At 48.2% G+C, this 20,513-nt stretch overlaps 1 protein-coding gene across 12 annotated transcripts in view; it reads right to left on the bottom strand.

Moving 5' to 3' along the window:
- The window catches only part of EPB41L1 (erythrocyte membrane protein band 4.1 like 1), a 165,248-nt gene that overhangs the window by 42,457 nt on the left and 102,278 nt on the right, over positions 1-20,513 (bottom strand). For all 12 annotated transcript variants that reach the window (XM_070381659.1, XM_070381663.1, XM_070381664.1 and 9 more), the window contains 6 exons: positions 14,696-14,886; positions 12,899-13,063; positions 10,928-11,032; positions 10,098-10,140; positions 6,416-6,491; positions 965-1,183 (listed from right to left, as the gene is read on the bottom strand). In XM_070381659.1, coding sequence (XP_070237760.1) covers positions 965-1,183; positions 6,416-6,491; positions 10,098-10,140; positions 10,928-11,032; positions 12,899-13,063; positions 14,696-14,872 — 785 coding nt within the window. In that variant the 5' untranslated portion in view covers positions 14,873-14,886. Of the gene's footprint in view, positions 1-964; positions 1,184-6,415; positions 6,492-10,097; positions 10,141-10,927; positions 11,033-12,898; positions 13,064-14,695; positions 14,887-20,513 lie in introns of those variants that run through there.

The raw sequence follows: 20,513 nt of genomic DNA, 5'->3' as shown, positions 1-20,513 counted from the left end.
TCAGACATGACTGAGTGACTAACACTTTCGTATCTTTATTACACTGGGTTCCCCTAATAAGCCTGGACTTGGAGTTCAAAGTGCTTCCAGCTTAAAAGGACCATTTAATTCCATGGAACCCTCAGGGAGAGGGTATCACCCTCATGGCAGGGATTTGGAAATGGGGGGTACATTTCCATTATTACAAAGACTGAGGGGGTCTTATGGGCATTTAGAGCCTGGGGTCCAGGGACCAAACATCTCACACAGTGAATTCTTCTACTCTAATACCAGCAGTTGAGAAACACTGATAATCTATGTCCTTACAAATACAGGTGGGAAATGGGGCAGATAGGTTAATTAGCCAGCCCACCATCACCCAACTAGTTAACTACCTTCTAACTCCTGGAACAAGGTGTCTTCCACTGCACAATCAATGACTCAACCCCTCAAATCACAGAGCAACAATTACACGCAGTGAGTCTCTAATACATGCCATTTAGCACCCCTAGGACCCTATAACATAGATTTTATTAGTGCCCACTGAATAGATGAGGAAACTGAAGCATGGGGAAGTGAAACAACCAGCCCAAGATGCCCTAGTTAGAAAGTGGCAGAGCCAAAATGTGAACCTGATTGTCTGGCTTTAGAATGTAAACTTGACTTTTATGCTAAGATGGAGACATTAGGACACTTACCCAGGGACACATAATAGTTATTACTGTGTCATCTCCAATTGGCCGATCAAGAGACCGATTCTCAGAGGCCAAGGCCAGGGAATTATCGCACCCATGCAGAAGTCATTTAAGGTCACATAGTGAGTTGCCATCATTCCCCTCTGATGAGATAATCTGCTCTCAGACACACTTCACGTTAGCGGCAGAACCAGGTGGGGTTCTTACAACACAGCCTCTAGGGTCTAGCCAGGAAGGTTCCGGCCAACGGGCCGAGGAGCCAGGGGAGGCCTGGGTGGAGGTCCTCTCACCTGTATGTCTTGTGCAGCTCCATGATCCTTTCTTCCAGCTCCCGAGTCTGGTTCGGGGCGAAGCGGAGCTCACTGACATAGTTGCCCACGTGCTCCTCGGCATCGTAGTCGCCCAGCTCAGCCTGCACAGCGTAGGAGCCCAGCAGGGCGTGCGTGACGAAGGAGCAGGGCAGGCGGCCTGTGATGATGTCTGCCCGCAGCTGCAGGCACAGGTAGTATCTGGAGATAGGGGAGAGCGGGCATGGGCACGGAGGGGCCCACTCCCTCCCGAGACGCCCCCAACCACAGCTTCCTATGGATCCATCAGCTCCAAACTAATCGATGCTCAGCACAGAGAGGAATATTCCCAGACATGCCATGTGTTATACTGGCAGGTCATGTGTTAATACTCTGGGTGTATCTTAGAAGATGGTTATGTAACATTTCATGAAATGTTAAGCATTTTTGTTCATTTCTAAGTTTGATGGATTTTTCCTACTATGGGAACATTTTCAATTTCGAACTCATTTTCAAGCTAAATTAGGACTGCTTTAGCCATTTTTTAAAAATGTGATGTATTTTGAATTATATAATTAATATACACTTATGGTGGGAAAAATGTAAACTTTAGAGGTAATTCTAAATTTCCTCTTTATATTCATCCTCAGTCCTAATCCCCTCCCCCAGAGGTTACTCCTGTTATCCCTGTGGTGTTTAGACCTTTTTCCTTCATGGATGTCTAGAAATGTATGTAATTTTCACATGATCATCTTCTTAAATTCAGAAAAAGCATTTGATAAAGTTCAACATCCATTCATGATAAAAAAAATCCTAAGAAAGTGGGTATAGAGGGAACATATCTCAACATAGTAAAGGTTATTTATGACAAACCCACAGCCAATATGATATTCAATGCTGAAAAGCTGAAAGCCTTCCCACTAAAATCTGGAACAAGCACAGATGCCCACCTCACCAATTCTATTCAACATAATATTGAATAGAAGTTCTAACCACAGCAATCAGATAAGAAAAAGAAATAAAATGTATCCAAATTGGTAGGGAAAAGATAAAACTGCCATTATATGCAGACAACATGATACCATATATAGAAAATCCTAAAGACTCCTCATAAAAACTACTAAAACTGATAAATGAATTCAGCAAGGTAGCAAAATACAAGATTAACATACAGAAATTGGTTGCATTTCTTTACACTTTAACAATGAAATATCAGAAAAGGAATGTAAAAAACCAAATCCCCTTTAGAATCTGCATCCAAAAAAAAAAAAAAAAACCACAAGAATAAACGTGGTCAGGGAGGTAAAAGGCTTATATGTTGAAACTATAAAACATTAATAAAAGAAATCAGAGATGATTCAAAGAAATGGAAAGACATCTCATACTCACAATTAGAAGAATGAACGTTGTTAAAATGGCCATACTAGCCAAACCAATCTAAATATTTAATTCAATTCCTATCAAATTACCTGTGACATTTTTCACAGAACTAGAATAAATAATCCTATAATCTGCAAGATCCAGAATTGCCAAATCCTGAGGAAAAAGAACAAAGCAGGAGGTATAACCCTCTCCAGACTTCAGACAATACACAAAGCTACAGTAATCAAAACAGCATGATATTGGCACAGAAAAAGACATATGGATCAACAGAACAGACTAGAGAGCCCAGAAATAAACCCACATACCTATATGGTCAATTAATCTTTGACAAAGGAGGCAAGAAAATACAATGGGAAAAAGACAGTCTCTTCAGCAAGTGGTGTTGGGAAAGCTGGAGAGCCACATGCAAATCAATGAAATTGGAACATGCCCTCACAACATACACAAAAATAAACTCAAAATGGCTTAAAGACTTAAATATAAGAAATGACACTGTAAAATTCCTAGAAAAGAACATAGGCAAGACATTCTCAGACATAAATCATACCAATGTTTTCCTAGGTCAATCTCCCATGGCAATAGAAAAACAAAACTAAACAAATGGGACCTAATCAAGTTTATAAGCTTTTGCACAGCAAAGGAAACCATCAACAAAACAAAAAGACAATCTATGGACTGGGAGAAAATATTTGCAAATGATGCCACCAACAGGGGCTTAATCTCCAAAATATACAAACAGCTCATATAACCTAGTTAAAAAAAAAAAAAAAAAACCAATCAAAACATGTGCAGAAGACCTAAATAGACATTTCTCCAAAGAAGACATATAGATGGCCAATAGGCGCATGAAAAGATGCTCATCGTCACTAAATATTAGGGAAATGCAAATCAAAACTACAATGAGGTACCACCTCACACTAGTCAGAATGACCATCATTAAAAAGTCTACAAATAACAAATACTAGAGAGGGTGTGAAGAAAAGGGAACCCTCCTAGACTGCTGTTGGGAAAGTGAATTGGTGCAGCCACTATGGAAAACAGTATGGTGCTTCCTCTAAAAATTAAAAATAGAGTTGCCATATGATCTAGCAATCCCACTTCAGGGCATATATTCAGAAAAAATATAATTCCAAAAGACGCATGCACGCCTATGTTCATAGCAGCACTACTCACAGTAGCCAAGACATGGAAACAACCTAAATACCCACCAACAGATGAGTGGATGAAGAAGATGTGGTGTATTGGGCTGGCCAAAACGTTCATTTGGGTTTTACCACAGGACATTTCAGAAAAGCCCAAAGGAACTTTTTGGCCAACCAAATACAGTGGAATACTACTCAGCCATAAAAAAGAATGAAATAATGCTATTTGCAGCAACATGGATGGATCTAGAGAGTATCGTACTAAGTAAAGTAAGTGAGAAAGAGAAAGACATACCACATGATAACACTTCTATGTGGAATCTAAACTATGGCGCAAATGAACTTATCTGCAAAACAGAAAGAGACTCAGACACAGAGAACAGACTTGGTTGCCAAAGGGGAGGGGTGGTACCGGAGGAACAGAGTGGGAGCTGCAGATTCGCGGGTGCCAACTATGATTAATACACACGGAATAGAAAGACAACAAGGTCCTACTGGATAGCATGGGGAACTATTGCCTGTAATAAACCGTAGTGGAAAAGAACACGTAAAAGAAAATACATATGTGTGTGTGCATATAACTGAATTACTTTGCTGTACAGCAAAAATTAACACAACATTGTAAAGAAACTATACTTCAATAAAATAAAGTTTTAAAAAATGCACATGGTAAAAAAAAAATGCACATGGTTTCGATTAATGGGGAGTTTTTAGCAGGTAAATCTAGCAAATGCAACATCTGACTGTGCAGCTCACTTGCTTCTCACACTCAGCTGGGTGCCTTAGAGCCCTTCCCATGTCAGCACGTGCGACTTGATTTTATTCATTTTCACTTCTGTACCATAATCCACCATCCGGAAAAACCTGTTTGCCGATGTAGTCTCAGAACTTTTTAATTTGGCTACAGCTCTAAGTAAATTGTCAAAAACCAAATTGGCCCAGAAGAAACATTTCCAACCACTTTTATAACTTTCAAGACTTTTTATAACTTTCATGCACACTTGGATGATTTTACCATTTTTAGAACGATTTCAAACACATTTTTTTATTGCTTTTTAAGTTACTGTGTATTTTTTTTAATGTTCCAGTTCATTCTCAGCCTGCAGTACCTCCCTGACCACTTTGCCATGTCTCACCATTTTTTTTTTTTTCAATTACTTGTATCTTTTAAGTGGCTTTTATTTTTAAGTAGTTTGTACTGCTCCGTGACATTATCTTGCAGTCAGAGCTCTGGTAAAAAGTACATGCAGCCTCAGTGTATGCTCAGAGGCAAGGCTGCGGTTCAGAATCAGCAGCAGCTCAAACATCACAGGCACCGAGGGTGGGCTTATGAACATTTCATTCAAAAGTCTCCAAATTCAGAAATCATTGCCAAGTACACAGACTTGTCTTTCATCCCAGTCACTTTGTCATTTTGACCAGTTTATTTGGGGTTTAAATATTTTTTGCTAAACAGCTGCCACAGGGACTTCGTTGGTGGTCCGCTGGTTTCCACTGCAGGGGGTACAGGTTTGATCCCTGGTTGGGGAACTAAGATTCTGCACGCCACACAGTGCGCCGGCCAAGAAATAAACACCTAAATAGTTGCTACTACCAACCCCATTCCCTGAGGCCATCCATACTGGGCAGGGCTAACTTCTTTCCTGGTGTCCCAATGTCCAGGAACAAAGAGGGGAGGCACCAGCGGGCAAGACCAGGAAGGGTGGGGGTTGTCTTGGTCTAAAGCTCTCAGCCCCTTCAGGAATGAAGTTTAGACCCTGCTGCTGCCACCCTGGACCCAAGCTGACCTCAGGAATTAGAGCAGGGCTAATGAGGCCAAGGCCTCAGATTTGATCTATTTCAGGAACATCTGTTTTATCTCCCAAGACCAGAGTCAGTATCTTGACCTTGGCTGATTGCTTGGCAAGTGGCAGAGATTAGAGAGGGACCCAGTGGGAGACAGGGACTGGCTTAGTAGCTCCAAACCACATCCTATTTGTGGTAGGCGTGACACAGCCCCAGGATATCAAGAAGTAAGGCTATCTCTTTGGAAGAGGCTTAGATAAAGAGTTGGAGGAGGAAATGGCAACTCACTCCAGTATTCTTGCCTGGAGAATTCCAAGGAGAGGAGCTTGGCAGGCTACAGTCCATGGGGTCGCAAAGAGTGGGACATGACTGAAGCAACTAACGCACTTAGATAAAGAGAAAGTGCTCTCCCTGTTTTGGGTTCCAGAGGCAGGCTGAGCCCCATAAGGGATGCTTCACACCCTCTTCTAATCCTCAAGCCTTCTTATCTACTGGCCCTGAGGCACAAGGCCTGCATCCACAATCCAAATTCACTCCAGCAGCCTGGGCTTGCCTCCCTGGGGATGTCACACGCCCCATTTGACTCCCATACTTCAGAGTCAAACACAGAGTAACACACAGGACCAAACTCCCACTTTCAAAGGCATCTGTGTTCTAATCCCTCCTTATCCCCCTAGTCAAAACCGGGTGGTCCACCCAGCCCATCAGCCTTCAGATGTGTCTGGCTTATCCTACCCAGAGATGGCCCACACCATATGCTTTGAAAGTTTCAATGAGTCACCAGCATTTTAAAATTGTGGCTTTTACTCTCAAATCTAGCTTTCCTCCAACAATAGGGCCCGATGCCCATGTGATTGCCGAGGGGAATAGGGACCGTTTTAGGTGGGCTCTGTCCTCTTGAACTCCCACTGAGCCCCTCTGCACCCTGTGACACCTCCCCCTCCGAAGTCAAGGATTCACTGCATAGACCACTGTGCTTGCATCACTCTCTCTTGCACTGAGTCGGATTCCCTTGTTGATGCTGTCTGCATGGCCTCAGTGGGCATCTGGGTTTGCACTCCGCACTGTGTACCCATATTCCATCTCGTGTCTCCCAGGGCCCTGTGTCCATCCCCCTCCAACACCGCCCCTCCCCAGCCCTCACCTTGTGATGTCTTCTGTCAGCTGGGCAGGGTCAGGAGGGTAGAACTTGACTGTGAAGGCAAAATTCCAGGGGCTGCCTAAGAGGAGCAGGTGGGAGAAAAGATCAGAGAGGCCCCATCTTCCCAGTGGGTGGCCCAGATGTACCATCTCATTGGCAATTTTTCAAAGTTTTCCCATAACTGCAATCTTAGGACAAACCCATAAGAAAACCTAGAACATTATTCCCACTTGACAGACAAGAAGACTGAGGCCCAGATTAAAAGACTTGTGAACTAGCAGTGGGAAGGAAGGTAGAAAGAAAACCAATGGTACATGCTAGACATGCTGTTAAATACTTTACAAACATCACTTCATTAAACCTCACAACAGCCCAGTAAACAAGTCCTATGGTCACCCCCATTTTGTAAATGAGGATGGTGAGGCCCAGGTAGCAAAATGGCCAGTCCAAGGTCACCAGCTCGGAAGTGCCAATGCTAAGGTTCAGACCCACCCTGGCCACCTGGCTCCAGAGCCCACTCTCCTCTACACCAAAGTCTGTGCCCAGGACATTCATGGGAAGATAGCTAATCTAGAAAGTACCACATTAAACAGGTTTCCTGACTTTGGGTTTCTCGGAGCTCTCACTCTGCTACTGTGCCTTGTACCTCTTAAAGGGGGGACATGCATTCAGGAGTTTCCAAAGCCCATTTGACCTGCTGCGTCCATTTGTCACCGGGCCTCCTTCCATATTAATGTTTCTCAGAACAGACAGTGCAAAACTCTGTCCTATCTGATGTTGACTCCATCTCAAATGGATTATAAATGAGACTGAAAGGCAAATATAATGGGCTAAAAGTAACAAAAAACATTTCACTGGGATAAATGTTAACCTCCACATTTAGCTACGAAAAATCAATGGTACACATTTAAAAAGTAAAGAAAAATAAAGGCTGGGGTTTTAGCTAGAGGAAAGCTCTGCGAGCCAAGAAAAGGGATGACCACTTAAGAAGCAGGGGTGGGAAGGGAGGAGGCCTTGATGAAAGGCCATAGTCCAGGACAATGGTCAGACGGCCCCAATGGAGTATTTGGGGCTCCAAGTTCTAAAAGAACCCCCAACAGGGACTTTCTCAGTGGTCCATTGGCTAAGACTTCATGCTCCCAATGCAGGGGGCCCAGGTTCAATCCCTGGTTAGGGAACTAGATCCCACATGCTGTAACTAAGAGTTCTCACGCAGCAATGAAGATCAAAGATTCTGTATGCCACAACTAATACCTGGCATGGCAAAATAAATAAATATTTTTTTAATTAATTAATTGAATTTTTTAAAAAAGGACCCCTGACAAAGTGAGAAAGCAAGGCCCATCCAGGACATGGCCATGGCCAGGAAGGGCTGGTGACCACACCTTCACTACCATCCTGTCCCTGTGGTCATCACCATCTTCATAGCTGTCGTGTCTCCCAAACTTACTAAGTGCTGGTTGCTTGGCTTGCTAAGAACTTTCTATGTGTTTTTTGGAATTTAATCTTTATAATGTCCTGAGGTACACTTTTCTTTTAATAGATGAAGATTTTGAGAGGTTAAGTCATCCTCCCAGGATCACCCAGCCAGTCAGTGGTAGAAAATAAGTCTAGCCTCTGATCCCAAGACCCCACAGCTTAGGTTCCTGACCACAGCTGACTCCTCAAGGGGAAACAATTCCTGTCTCCCGAATAATAATGGAAAAGTTCCCTGGTGGCCTACGGTTAGGATTCTGGGCTTTCACTGGGTTCAATTCCTGCCCAGGAAGCTAAGCTCCTGCAAGTGATGCAGTGCAGCCAAAAAAAAGAGAGAAAGAGAAAAAATAATGGCAATAATTAACAACAATAATAATAATGGCTAAAACAAACTGGGTGTTACTATGTGCAAGCACGTTCTAGGTATTAAACACCTAATAACTCATTTAATCCTCACAAGAACCCTAATTATAAGGGTGACCCGCACTTGATAAATGATGAGGTAGAAAACAATTAACTAACACAAGAAGTAGTGATGGAGTCAGGATTCAAATCCAGGCAGTCTGATCCATGTCTGCCCTTTTAACCATCACACCAGATTGCCTCCTACTTTGTGAAGAACCTACTCTGTGCTGGCTGTTGTCCACACTCACATCATAGAAACTTCATCGCCACCTAGCGAGGCAGGAATCATTAACCCACTTGCTAGGGAGATGCAGGAATCCGGAGAGGTAGAGGAATCGCCCCCAGTGCCCTGAGTGATGGGCACTGAGATTCAGGAGGAAATATACCAAACTCTGAAGGCCAGGACATCAGAACTCAGGTGCCAGCTTCAGAAGGCTGGGGCTGTCACAAATCAAGAAAGGGGACAGGGAATTCCCAGGTGGTCCAGTGGTTAAGATTCTGCACCCTCCTGCTGAGGGCCCGGGCTCAATTCCTGGTTGGGGAAGATTCCACAAGCCACATGATGGGGAGGGTAGAGTAGGGGATAAACAAATTGTTCCCCGGAGCCCCGGAAGACAGAACTGGGATGAAAGAGTAGAAACTGGGGAAAGGAACAGGGACTGAAGGAGGCAGCTCTGCTTCGCAATAACTTGAGGAGACCTGACTCCCTGCCCTGGGAGGGAGCTGAGACCCAAAGATTCTATCAGCAGCTTTGCATTTCCAAAGTCCTGGTCCATCTCAAACACTCTCAGCCACCGGAATGTGTTCTGACCCTCTCAGGCATGAGGGGCAGGCTTCCCGGCGGGGCTGAATTTCCTGGGGAGAGCCTGAAGGCCAGGCCTGGGACCCTGCTGGCTCCAGAGGAGAGGGCTCTATCTGCGAGCCTGCCTCTTTGTCTCCAACTGACAGGAGGCTACAGGAAGAATTCTCAAGCCCCCTCCTGCATAGTCAGCTGGCATCCCTAGACCCAGCTGCCTGCTGTCATGGCAACAGGCTTGGCTATAGCCTTCCAGCCAGGGGACCAGGGAGCCCAAGCACAGCCAAGGGGGCGGAGCCCCTGGTGGAGGCATCTCTGCCTCCAGGCTCCAAGTCCCCACCTACTGGATATCCCCATGGCTGAGGCCACCTACCTCTCCCTTCTGCCATTTGAAGGCTTCCTTGTCCCTCCCAATATGCCTTGCTTTCCCCTCTGGGCCAGAAAAGACAGGTTGTTGGCCTGCTCATCTGTCTTCGCTCCAGGCCTTGAAGAGTGCAGGATGGTATTGGGAGGCCAGGGCTGGAGACCTGGCGTGGCCAATACCTCACTCTGTGATCTTTAACTGCCTTTTTCAGGGCCTCAGTTACTCATTATTAAATACAGGACACGTTCACTACCGATCAGTTGGCAGCAGCCTAGAGTGCAATGCGGACAAGGATTCTGAGTCAAAGGTCACTGATCACCCAAGACAACACTGGCCCTGCACAGGAGGGTGGCTGTTCTGAGGGCCATCAGTTTGCTCCCTGGTCTTAGATGACTCTGTAAGTCCCTTCTGGGCTTGCAGACCTGGGCTGCCTAGGGCTGACATCCTGAATACTCCTCTGCTAACATGCTATGTGACTCCAGACAGTCATTCCTCTCATCCAGGCTTCAGGCTCCTCGTCTCTACAGTAATATCCTGCCTTCCCTAAGATCTGCCACGCAGAGCAAATGAACTCATGGGTCTGAATGCATTTCCCCAAGAAGGATGGAGTCCCCACCACGTTCCCACCAAGGCAGGTCACTCACTCCGGATCTGCTTCTTGATTTCCTTGGAGGGGTCCAGCCAGTTCTGCAGGAGAAGACAAGAGGTCCTTAGAGGGAGCTGGGAGAGGGGACGTGGGTAGGGTGAGGAGACAGAAATATCCTGAAGCGCCCTGCAGACAGCGCCCCAGCAGGGAACACCCTTTCCTGGGTGAGCAGTCTGGGTCATTTCCCTTGGGATTGGGAGGTGAGGGAATGAGGCCTGGCTTCAGGCAGGACTGGGAACCTGGGGCCCTGGGCCTAGCATTGCCCTGAGGCAGCAAGGTGAACAGGTAATGCAGCTGGCATGGGTGCAAGGAGGAAATTCAGATAGGAGTGTCCCAAGGGTGGGGAGGAGGCACCGGGGTTATTTCCCCAGGAAGCCACGTCACGGCTCTCCAGATACTCATCCGGGGCTGACCTGCAGGTCCCAAGGAAGGACCAGCACACAGCGGAGACAGAGAACTGAGGATAGACAGGGATGGATGAACCCTGGGGTTGTGCAAACAGGAGGTGCCTAGTGGGGACTTCCTTGGCAGTCCAGTGGTTAAGAGGTCACCTTCCAATGCAGGCATGCGGGTTAGATCCCTGATCAGGGATTTAAAATCCCACATGCCCCGCAGCCAAAAAACCAAAACATAAAACAGAAGCAGTATTGAAACAAATTCAATAAAGACTTTAAAATGGTTCTACATCCCCCCAAAAAAGACAAGGTGCCTAATGAAGGTCTGAGGATTGATGGAAGCCATAGGATGCGGCCAGGCCAACGGGGGCTTAAGAGAAGACGTGTCCCCGCAGCAGACCTTTCAGCCAACTCCGCTCCCCAGCCCAGGTACCTTCTGACTGTCGGCATCACAGAAGGTCAGGCCAAAGTAGTCCTTCTCCAAGAGGTTGAGGTGCTCACAGACCAGGTCAAACAGCACCTGGCCCCGACCGTGTTTCTAGAGAGAGAAGCAGAGATGCCATGAGGCTGGAACACACGTCAGGGTGGGGCGGGGAGGTGCCCCAGGCTCCACCAGGACGACGTGAAAACCCCCAAGAGGCTTCCAGCGTCTGGGGAGGATCTCAGAGCTCCTGTCTCCCACCGGGCTCTGCTCACCAAGTCCAAAGGGACCCTGGGGGAACACTAATCCCAGCCCATCCACTGCCTTCGTCCAAGCCCTCCTGGGGTCCTCCTAGCACTTAATCTTCTTGGGGGGAAGCCAGAGTGACGTCAGGGTGTGACTGACTTCTCCTTCCTGTACAGTGAGTAAGAGAAACAGTCTAAGTTGGACCCAAGGAGGAGAAAACCAAAAATCTGAACTTTGGATGTGAGAGGAAGAGACAAGCTGCCTGACAGGTCACGGCTGTGGGCAGGGGAGGAGAGGAGGGCCTGGGACTCAGTGTCACAGAGTAACTCTCCTCCAGGGTCCCTCCCCTTACACTAAGGGGGCGCCCCCCATCCAAGCAGCAAGAGAGTTTCTTCAGGCGGTCACAGTACCTAAACCAGCTTCAGATGGAAGCAGCACTGTGGGAGTCACCTTCTCCCCTAGCTCCCATCATCCGTGCGTGGCACCTCTCTGGGCACCATCCAGGTCTGAGGATTAGGAAGGACAAAGCCCAGAACTTGTGGGTACCCAACCCACAGGTGTGAAGACGAGCACCAACAGAGGCAAGTGAGGTGGGGAGGCCCCTGCAAGGTCTGGCAGAGTCACTGGGATCAGGGCTGACTGTGGGAACGGCTGAAAAACCAAGGGATTTTTGGGTTTTGGGCCTTTTTTGAAGGAGGCCTTCAGAGAAAGCGGCCTCGGTCAAACCCTCACACTCTCCTAGGGCAGCTGAAACAGCACCGTGGGGCCAGCATGGGCAGAAGAGAAGAGGGAGAGGATATCCCTCTCTTTTGGCCAGGATATCCACCCTGCAACCCTTCTGTGGAAGAAATAAATATCAAAAAAAAAAAAAAAAAAAAACCCCAACTCTGAAAAGAAGACAGAACCAGCCTCCCAGAGCTTAGAAGTCAGTCAGTCCCTTAAGACCAGGGCTCAGAGGCTGGGGTGGGGTAGGGGGAAACTGGTGGCTCTTGTAACTCTCAGCAGTAAGGCCACCCTCTGGACCCTTCCATGTATGTGGACGGGCCAGGAATGGCACCTGGACGGGGGCAGAACCTCTAAGGGGGCAGTCAGAGTTCAGAATTCGAGTGGGAGTTCCAGCCAACATAGGAAAGGGAGACGCTAAATGTGGAGCCAGGAGGGCTGACCCCAGAGAAGAGGTGTCCTCCCTGCCACCCACTAGGGGACAGAACCATGCCACGGGGTTTCTACAAAGCCTGTGGGGAGCAGTCCTTCCCATGCGCCGCCTCCCTATGCCTGGGGGACACCTTACCATGGAACCCTCGAGTGACCAGTTTGTCCTGGCGCCCTGGACAGGGTGGTTCACAGGGAGAACCCCTCTCCCCATCCAATAAATACATGAAAATGATTCTAGTCAAAACCTCAGTATCTACAGGGTGAGATAGAAGAGCCCAGGTCCTACCAGGCTACAGATCAGCCCCTAGACAGTGAATCCTACCCAAGGTACAGCCACCCTAAGAAGGCTTTTCCTGGTGCCAGGAAATTAGAGCCTCATCTAATTCTATGTACAATCATAAGAGCCCTCTCTAGGCCTTGGTGACAGGGTCTAGGCAAAGGAGGGCTGGCCTATCATCTACACGGCAGTCGGTCCAGGCCTCCATTAAGAATGGACGCCCTCTGGCTTGGCCCAGGCTGAGTGCCCAGAGGCCTGTCCTGGCTCCGAGGCCAGTGGGCTGGGGCTGGGCTGTGGCTCCCTACCTCCACCTCGCACTCATACTCAGAAGCATCGAGCAGAGTGACTCGGCAGACGGCGCTCTTGTACTTCTTGGCAATCTTCTGGGGTGACTTCTGGGCCTTGCTGGGTGTGGTCCTCTCTGACAGGCCATCGGCCTCCCCGTAGTCCTTCTCCTCCATGTCTAGGCTCTGCAAGTCCAACCAAGGGAAGGATTTGGTCAATGAGCTTGACACCATAGCATTTCATCCAAATGAGATGCAATGAGGAAGCAGCTGGAGCTAAGACAGACTCCAAAATGAGAGCCATGGCCCTCTAAGAACACCCCCAGGTGACACCCCCGTCTAAAGTGCAGGAGGAGAGTCAGCACTGCGTACAATGGGTGGGTTCATAAGAGGGGTCCACTGCGTCCCTGCAGGCAGAAGCATCCCACAGAACCAAACCCAGAGGCCAGAGCTATCCTTTCTCCTTAGACAAACAGTGCATGAGTTACCAGGGCTTGGTCTCCTCCTTCCCAGTCTGTCACTGGGCCAAGCATGAGGTTTTGTTGTTGTTTAGTCACTAAGTTGTGTTCGACTTGTTTGCAACCCCATGGATTGTAGCCCCTGCCGGGGTCCTCTGTCAATGGGATGTCCCAGGCAAGAATACTGGAATGCGTTGCCATTTCCTTCTCCAGGGGATCTTCCCGACCCAGGGATCAAATCTGAGTCTCCTGCATTGGCAGGTGGGTTCTTTACCACTGAGCCACCAGTGGCTAGGACTGACCTAATGGAAGGAAGGGAGGTCAGAGTCCTGCATATCAGTCCTAACTCTGCAACAGATAACCTCAATGATATTGGCTGGGTTACCTGTTGTGAATTAAGGGAGGTGTGAATTCAATGGCTAGATGACCCCCCCCCCACCAAATCCTTTGTCTCTTTATTATTTTGTTTGTTTTAAGTTTTTCTTTTTTGACTGTGCTAGGTCTTTGTTGCAGTGAGCAGGCTCTTTAACTGCAGTGTGGGCTTAGCTGCTCTGTGCATGTGGGATTTTAGTTTCTTTACCAGGGATCAAACCTGCGTCCCTTGCATTGGAAAGCATATTCTTAACCACTGGACCACCAGGGAAGCCCCTCCTTGTCTCTTTAGATGATGAATTTTGCTCTGGAGTCACACCAGGCCTGCCCAGCTAGAATGGACAGCTTGAGGGAATAGGAAAATGAGGTTGAAGGAACACAGATTTTTCAACATCAGATCTAGATTTGACTTGGGACTTCCCTGGCAGTCCAGTGGTTAAGACTCTATGTTTCAACTGCAGAAGGCGTGAGTTCAGTCCCTGGTCAGGGAACTAAGATCCTGCATGCCATGTAGTGCAGCCAATATAGATAGACAGATAGGTAGATAGATAGACACAGATTTGACTTGCACTTCTGTCACTTTATGCTTCCCTGGTGGCTCAGATGGCAAAGAATCCACCTGCAATGTGGGAGACCTGGGTTTGATCCCTGGGTTGGGAAGATCTCCTGGAGGGGGGCATGGCCCTCCTCCAGTATTCTTGCCTGGAGAATCCCCATGGACAGAGGAGCCTGGCAGACTACAGTCCATGGGGTCACAAAGAGTTGGATGTGACTGAGCGACGAAGCACACAGCACTTTATAGCGATGTGACTCCATCCTGCTGAGGCTCTGTTTCCCCCACTGTAACGTGGGGAAATGAACAGTTATCTCCTGAGGTCCTGGAGAATAAAATGTAAAAACGAACACGATGGCCCCTGCACAGTGCTTCGCACGTCGTGGGTCAACAGTACACCCTGGTTCCCTTCTTTCCCCGCTCCCGGGCACACACCTGTTCTGCAGGCCGAGCGTCCTGCTGGGGCGGCTGCTTCTCATTGGAGTTGGCCTCGAGATGGCCGTGGCCCACGGGGGTCACAGGGGTGGTCGCTGCAGCGGCTGCTTCAGGCTGCTGCGGGGCCTCCTCCTGAGCCTTCTTCACCTCAGAATCAGGGCCTGTCTCTGTTGTCATGGTGACCAGCACGCCTGCATTGGCATGAAGGAGAGAATGTGATGAGAGAGAGGGGCAGCGAGGGCATGACAGAACAGAGCGAGGGGGACAGGAACCACACGCCGAGAGAGACAGATGGAGACAAATGGACAAAGAGCCACAGAGAGAAGGGGGAGGAGGGAGAGACAGAGGAAGGGAGGATGGGGAGAGAGTCCAAAGAAGTGAGGGGTCAGCGGCAGCAGCTGAGGTCACAGACCCCCACCCACCCTTTGCCCATATAGCTCCTCAGGGACTCCAGTCTCTTGGCCCAGGTCTGGAATCAGGGCCCTTCCTGGGGACAAGGAGAGTCTCTCCAGGGGGCCCCACTCTGCCAAGAGCACCAGGAACAGTCAGGGACCACCGCCAGGCAGGCCCTGGGCCCGGCTGTCCCTCCTACCACAGCACCTGGCACACGGCAGCCCCTCAGCCAATGCTGGATAAACTGAACTCGACCCAAAGAGCCCTAGGCTCCCAGTCCTTCCAGCTCCAACATTAGGCAAGGCTCTTCATGGCCCAAGCCTCAATAACTGCTGCCCCCTGACTCCACGGGATGCGGTCAGGATGGATCTAAAGGGGTAAGACAGGTCCTCTTAACAAACGCATAGCCCTGATGATGTCAAAGACGGAGATATGGGCTCAGGCCCCACGTCTGCTACAAATGGGCAGTCAGCTCGTCTCACTAGGACTCATCCCAAAAGCGAGGGACTCAGAAATTATCTCTGCGACAGACTATTCTTATCATTTCCCCCTTGAAGCAGGAAATGAGATTTCAGAGAATCAAGGACCTACTGCCCAGCTGCTCTTTGGAATAAGCAAATTGCAAAGAGAGAAAAGGAGAGAGAGAGAGAATGGCATGGTCCCACTTATATATATAAAAATATATATATAATTATATATAATATAATTTATATTATATTTAAATTATATTTAAAATTCATATTATATATTATATTTTGTAATATATTTATATATAATTATATTATAAAATTTATATATATAAATAGTACCACACCATTCTCTCTTTCTCTCCTTTTCTCTCTTTGCAGTTTGCTTATTCCAAAGAGCAGCTGGGCAGTAGGTCCTTATAAACCCCAACAATCTCAACATCTTAGTGCTTGTACGCATGTAGTAAAAGATCTGGAAGGATACTCACTAAGCTGGTAAGAGAGGTCAATAATTCGGAATTAGGTAGAGAAGAAAAAGTTCCATAGGGCATGATAAGAGAGGGAACTTCATTTTTAACTTCATATACTTTGGAATTACTTGTATAATTTTAAAAATACACACACACACATATACATATATTTAACTCACAAGTTGTTTGTTTTTAGGAAAGCAAAAGAAGCCATTTCTGATCCCCTTCGGTGAAAACACATCTCTCAAAAAAAAAAAAAAAAAAAACAACAGTTTGGAGCTAAAACCTGGAAACAGAAATGAGCAGGAACCCTCACCTGCTGAGTCTAGAGCCTTCTCTAAATCCATCACTTTAAAAGAGAAAGATCCAGATGAGATTTGGCAGGTCCCTTCCCCACCCCACCCACCGTGGGGGCCTTTGACAGGCAGATGCCAACAGATACAGGATCCACCCTGGGCTGAGCACATGCTCCAAGCCCCCATCTTATTACCCCCACTGCCTTTAGGAGCCACCAGCCCCGCCCAAAGCAAAGGGCACTGAACAGAAAGTCAAGGGCCCTGAGCACCCCCACTCAGCCACCCAACGTCTCCAGGGCCCAAGATAGGTCATGAGCATCCTCATTCCCCACCTTATGGATAATGAGCCGAGCGCTTTGTAAGCTGGAGCTTGTAGCACAAATGAGAAGGTCTGGTGTTATGGATGCTGTTGTTAAGAAGATGAGGAGGAAAGGAAGGCCTTGGTCCACGTGGCCTCATCCCCACCCAGAAATGCTTTCCACTCACATCATTACCCTGGGCTTTATGGTTATAACTTAAAGCCATCGTTAAATAAAAGCTCTGTTGCTTACATGACGCTAAGTGCTGACTCAGTGCCAGAACACAAAGCCACAGAGCTGCTCCAGGGGGATGGCGCACAGCCTCATGAGGTCAAACTGAGATGAATCTGCCCGATCTGGATTTCTTCTAAGCCTGCACTGGAGATATCAGGCATTATGCTAGATAAGGCCTACAGGGAAGAACTCTTCAAATAAATGCCTGCTTAATTTTGCTTCAAAAAAAAAAAAAAAATCCACAGACTAATCTGTATATTTTGTGCTGGGAGAAGCAGAATCCACACACCCCTCATGGGTTCAGGCAGCCCAGAGGCTCCAGGACATCTCCTCCTGCCTCTGCTTCAGTCCTCATTTCAGCCTGGACTCGCTGAACCTTCACCAGGGCCTGCATCATCTTGGAAATAGCCAGCCAAGTAATCTTAAATAAATATCCCAGGCTTTCACCGCCCAGGTCTCCAGCAGAGGCTGCTGGCATGACTGCTCGGTGCTGGCAGAACCCACAGATGAGAGGAGCTGGAAGCTTCTGAGATAATTCAGTCTCCTCCTCTTCTTTTACAGGTGAGAGCCAGAGAGCAAAAGGGGCTCGAGCAACAGTCATTTTCTCAGACAGGTTTTCCCTGGTCCCTCCCACCCACTCTCCTCCTCACCCAGCCTCCTGACTCCCCAGACCCCAGCTCCGGGTCCATTATTCTTCCCGCTGCACTCTGATGCCTCAGGCAAACCTCAACAGAATCTCAGAGGAGGAGAAAGCACTCAGCCCCGGGCTGGGAGCCAAGGCAGCAGCATGAGCCATGGACAAACCCTGTGGCCAGGGGCTGGTGAGATAAAAGATGGTGTGTCTGCTCTAGAGAGTGAAAAGACGTGATGTACAAAATCACGGAGGACACCTGAGTGAAAAGCATGACACACAACAGTTTGTACAGATCGACCCTCTTTTACCTAATACACACGTACAGATACAGAAAATTCAGCAAAGGGGACTTCCCTGGTGGTCCAGTGACTGAGACTCTGCACTCCCAACGCAGGGGGACCAGGTTCAATCCCTGGTTAGGGAAAACTAGATTTCCCCATGCCACAACTAAGAGTTCTCATGCTGTAACTAGAGATCCCAAGTGCTATAAATAAGACCAGGTGCAGCCAAAAGGATAAATACTTTAAGAAAAAAAGAAAATTCAGCAAAATATTAACTATGGCTGTTTCTAGAAGGCGGGTATACAAATTATTTTGTTTCTTCTTTCTGTTTAACTGTAGTTCTCGTTTTTCTCTACTACACTTGGAGATTTCTTGAATGATTTTAAAAAAACAACTAGAAGTCAAAAAATAAATGTTTCCAATGCACATGGTCTGGTATGACAGGATGAGACAGAGATAAATAAAATCTGTTTAAACCTAAAAGAAAATTTGTGAATTAAAAAGAAAAATCACATTATTATTTTTTAAATCTGTGATGAGGAGAACCTTCTTCATCTCACAAGTCTGGGGATAATGGCATGGTTCTCTCACTGGGGCCCAGAAAGTGAGCCAAGAACCTGACCTTGGCTTCTGCCACAGCTAGTCACATGGGCACAGTTCTGCCCAGGACCAGGTCAGCACAGACTGATGGAACCCACTGGGCGGACAAGCTGCCCAGGCACTGCAGCGGACCCAGAGGACCGTGTGCTGGTTCCCATGGAGCTCCCTGCCACATGGGAGGTTGATACTCACCCAGAATGTGACATAGATTTGCCCGTGTACATTTCAGCCTCTAGAAGATTCTAGGACCTGGTGATTAGCAGTATGGCCTGGGGTTTCCAAGGAAGACTTATAGGGTAGAGAGTGCAGGGTGAGCTGGAGTTAGGTTTTGAAAAGAGGGAGACTCTAGACAGGTGATGGCAGGGAGGACATTTGGACTAGGTCACCATGTGGGCAAATGCCCAGATGTGGGAACAAGAAGGGATGTGCAGAGGACAGGGAGTCTTGACCTCTTGTTTTTTTCATATCTAGTTATTTGGCTGCACTGAGTCTTAGTTGTGGCATGCAGACTCTTAGTTGCCATATGTGGGATCTAGTCCCCTGACCGGGAATTGAACTCTGGCCCCGTGTGTTGCGAGCGTGGAGTCTTAGCCACTGGACCACCAGTGAAGTCCCGGCGTTGACAACTTGACTTCTTGGAATAAGAAGCCTATAAATGTGAGCTCCACACAGGCTGGCAGGAGGAATAGGTTTGAGTCAGGGAGAAATGAAGAAGCTGGAGGTGGATGGGGTGGGGGGCGGTGTGGGGGACGGCAGCTTTGCAAGACTCAGAAATGTTACTCTGCTGCAAAGGGTAAGACTCCTGTCACCGAGCCATTGCAGGCCAGGCCTAGCGTCAAAGACCCTATGCATAGTCATCCCATGGACCCCTCCATGCAGGGCAGCAGGGCCAGAGGCAGACCCAGGTCAGTGAGACCTAGAACCCTCCCCCACTAGCTCCCTCTGGGACACTGGGCAAGTGACTTCACTCCTCTGAGCTTAGGTCATCTCAACCCTAACACAGAGATATTCCTCCCTCCTTCTCAGGGGGGTGATGGAGATTCGGGAAAATAGCATAAAGAGGGCACCGAATAAAACAACCCTGAGAAGATCCAGAATGACAAGCAGTAATGGGAAGCCAGAGTGGGAAGTGGTCTGCGAAGCTGGGGTTTAGAAGTGCCCACCCTGAGACGTCCCTGGTGGTCCAGTGGTTAAGACTTGGCGCTTCCACTGCAGGGGGCACAGGTTCAATCCCTGGGCCATGGTGGGGGAACTAAGATTCCACGTGCTGCATGATGAGGCCAAAACACACACACACACAAAAACCCAACAACAACTGAAAAAACAAAAAAAGAAGTGCCCACCCAGAACAGATGGAGAGAGAGACAGAGGCCAGCAAAGCCTGACTGATGACACTAACATATGAAAACCCGAACGCACAGGATTAGAAAAGGGAAAGGTCAGCCAAAGAAGGAAATGCTGACAGTGGCTGCGCCAGTCCTGTCTGGAGGTGAGGGGCCCAGTGAGGCCCAGCGTGCTTGCCTGGCCCCCTCTGGGGCCAGCTCAGCAGCCTGTCAGCCTCTGACACTCTTCAACATTGCAACCACAGGCTGGCTCCCCGGGCTCGCTTTCCGGGGGCACTAAGCAGGCTTCAGATGCTGTGGCTTTCCATCTGGGCCGCCTAGAGGGAGAGGGTGTCTCTGCCCGGAAGAGGCAACACCCACTTGGCCTGCGGTTGTACCCCCACATTAAAAGTGAATCGACTGGTTTATACATCAAGCTCTCCCACCAGGGTTAGTGTGACTCAGCACCTCTGGGTCCAGTAAATTGGATTTGTTCTTTTTCTCCAGCTCTACTTCCACCCAGGTCCAACCCACTCTCAGCTCCTGTCTGCATGGCGGCTCCATCTCTTCCACGGTCCCTTTAGCCACGTAGGCTCTCCTAGGGCTTATTCTCCACAGAGGAGCCACAGTTACGGTCCAAATGGATGTCCTCTTTAAAACCCCAATGACCTCCCATCAAAATAAAATGCAAATTCCTTACCAAAGCTCCAGGTCTCTGCATAAGGCCTCTGCTTAGCTCCCCTACTGCCACCATCACTGTGACAGAAGTGAGACACAGATTCTCTGTCTGCACCTCAGTCACGCCAGGCTTGCCCCTGTCTT

Source organism: Bos mutus, chromosome 13, assembly GCF_027580195.1.
Source record: "Bos mutus isolate GX-2022 chromosome 13, NWIPB_WYAK_1.1, whole genome shotgun sequence".
NCBI classification, from domain to species: Eukaryota; Metazoa; Chordata; class Mammalia; order Artiodactyla; family Bovidae; genus Bos; species Bos mutus.
Note: the sequence above shows the minus strand (reverse complement) of the source record. Positions and strands in the feature narration are given on the sequence as shown.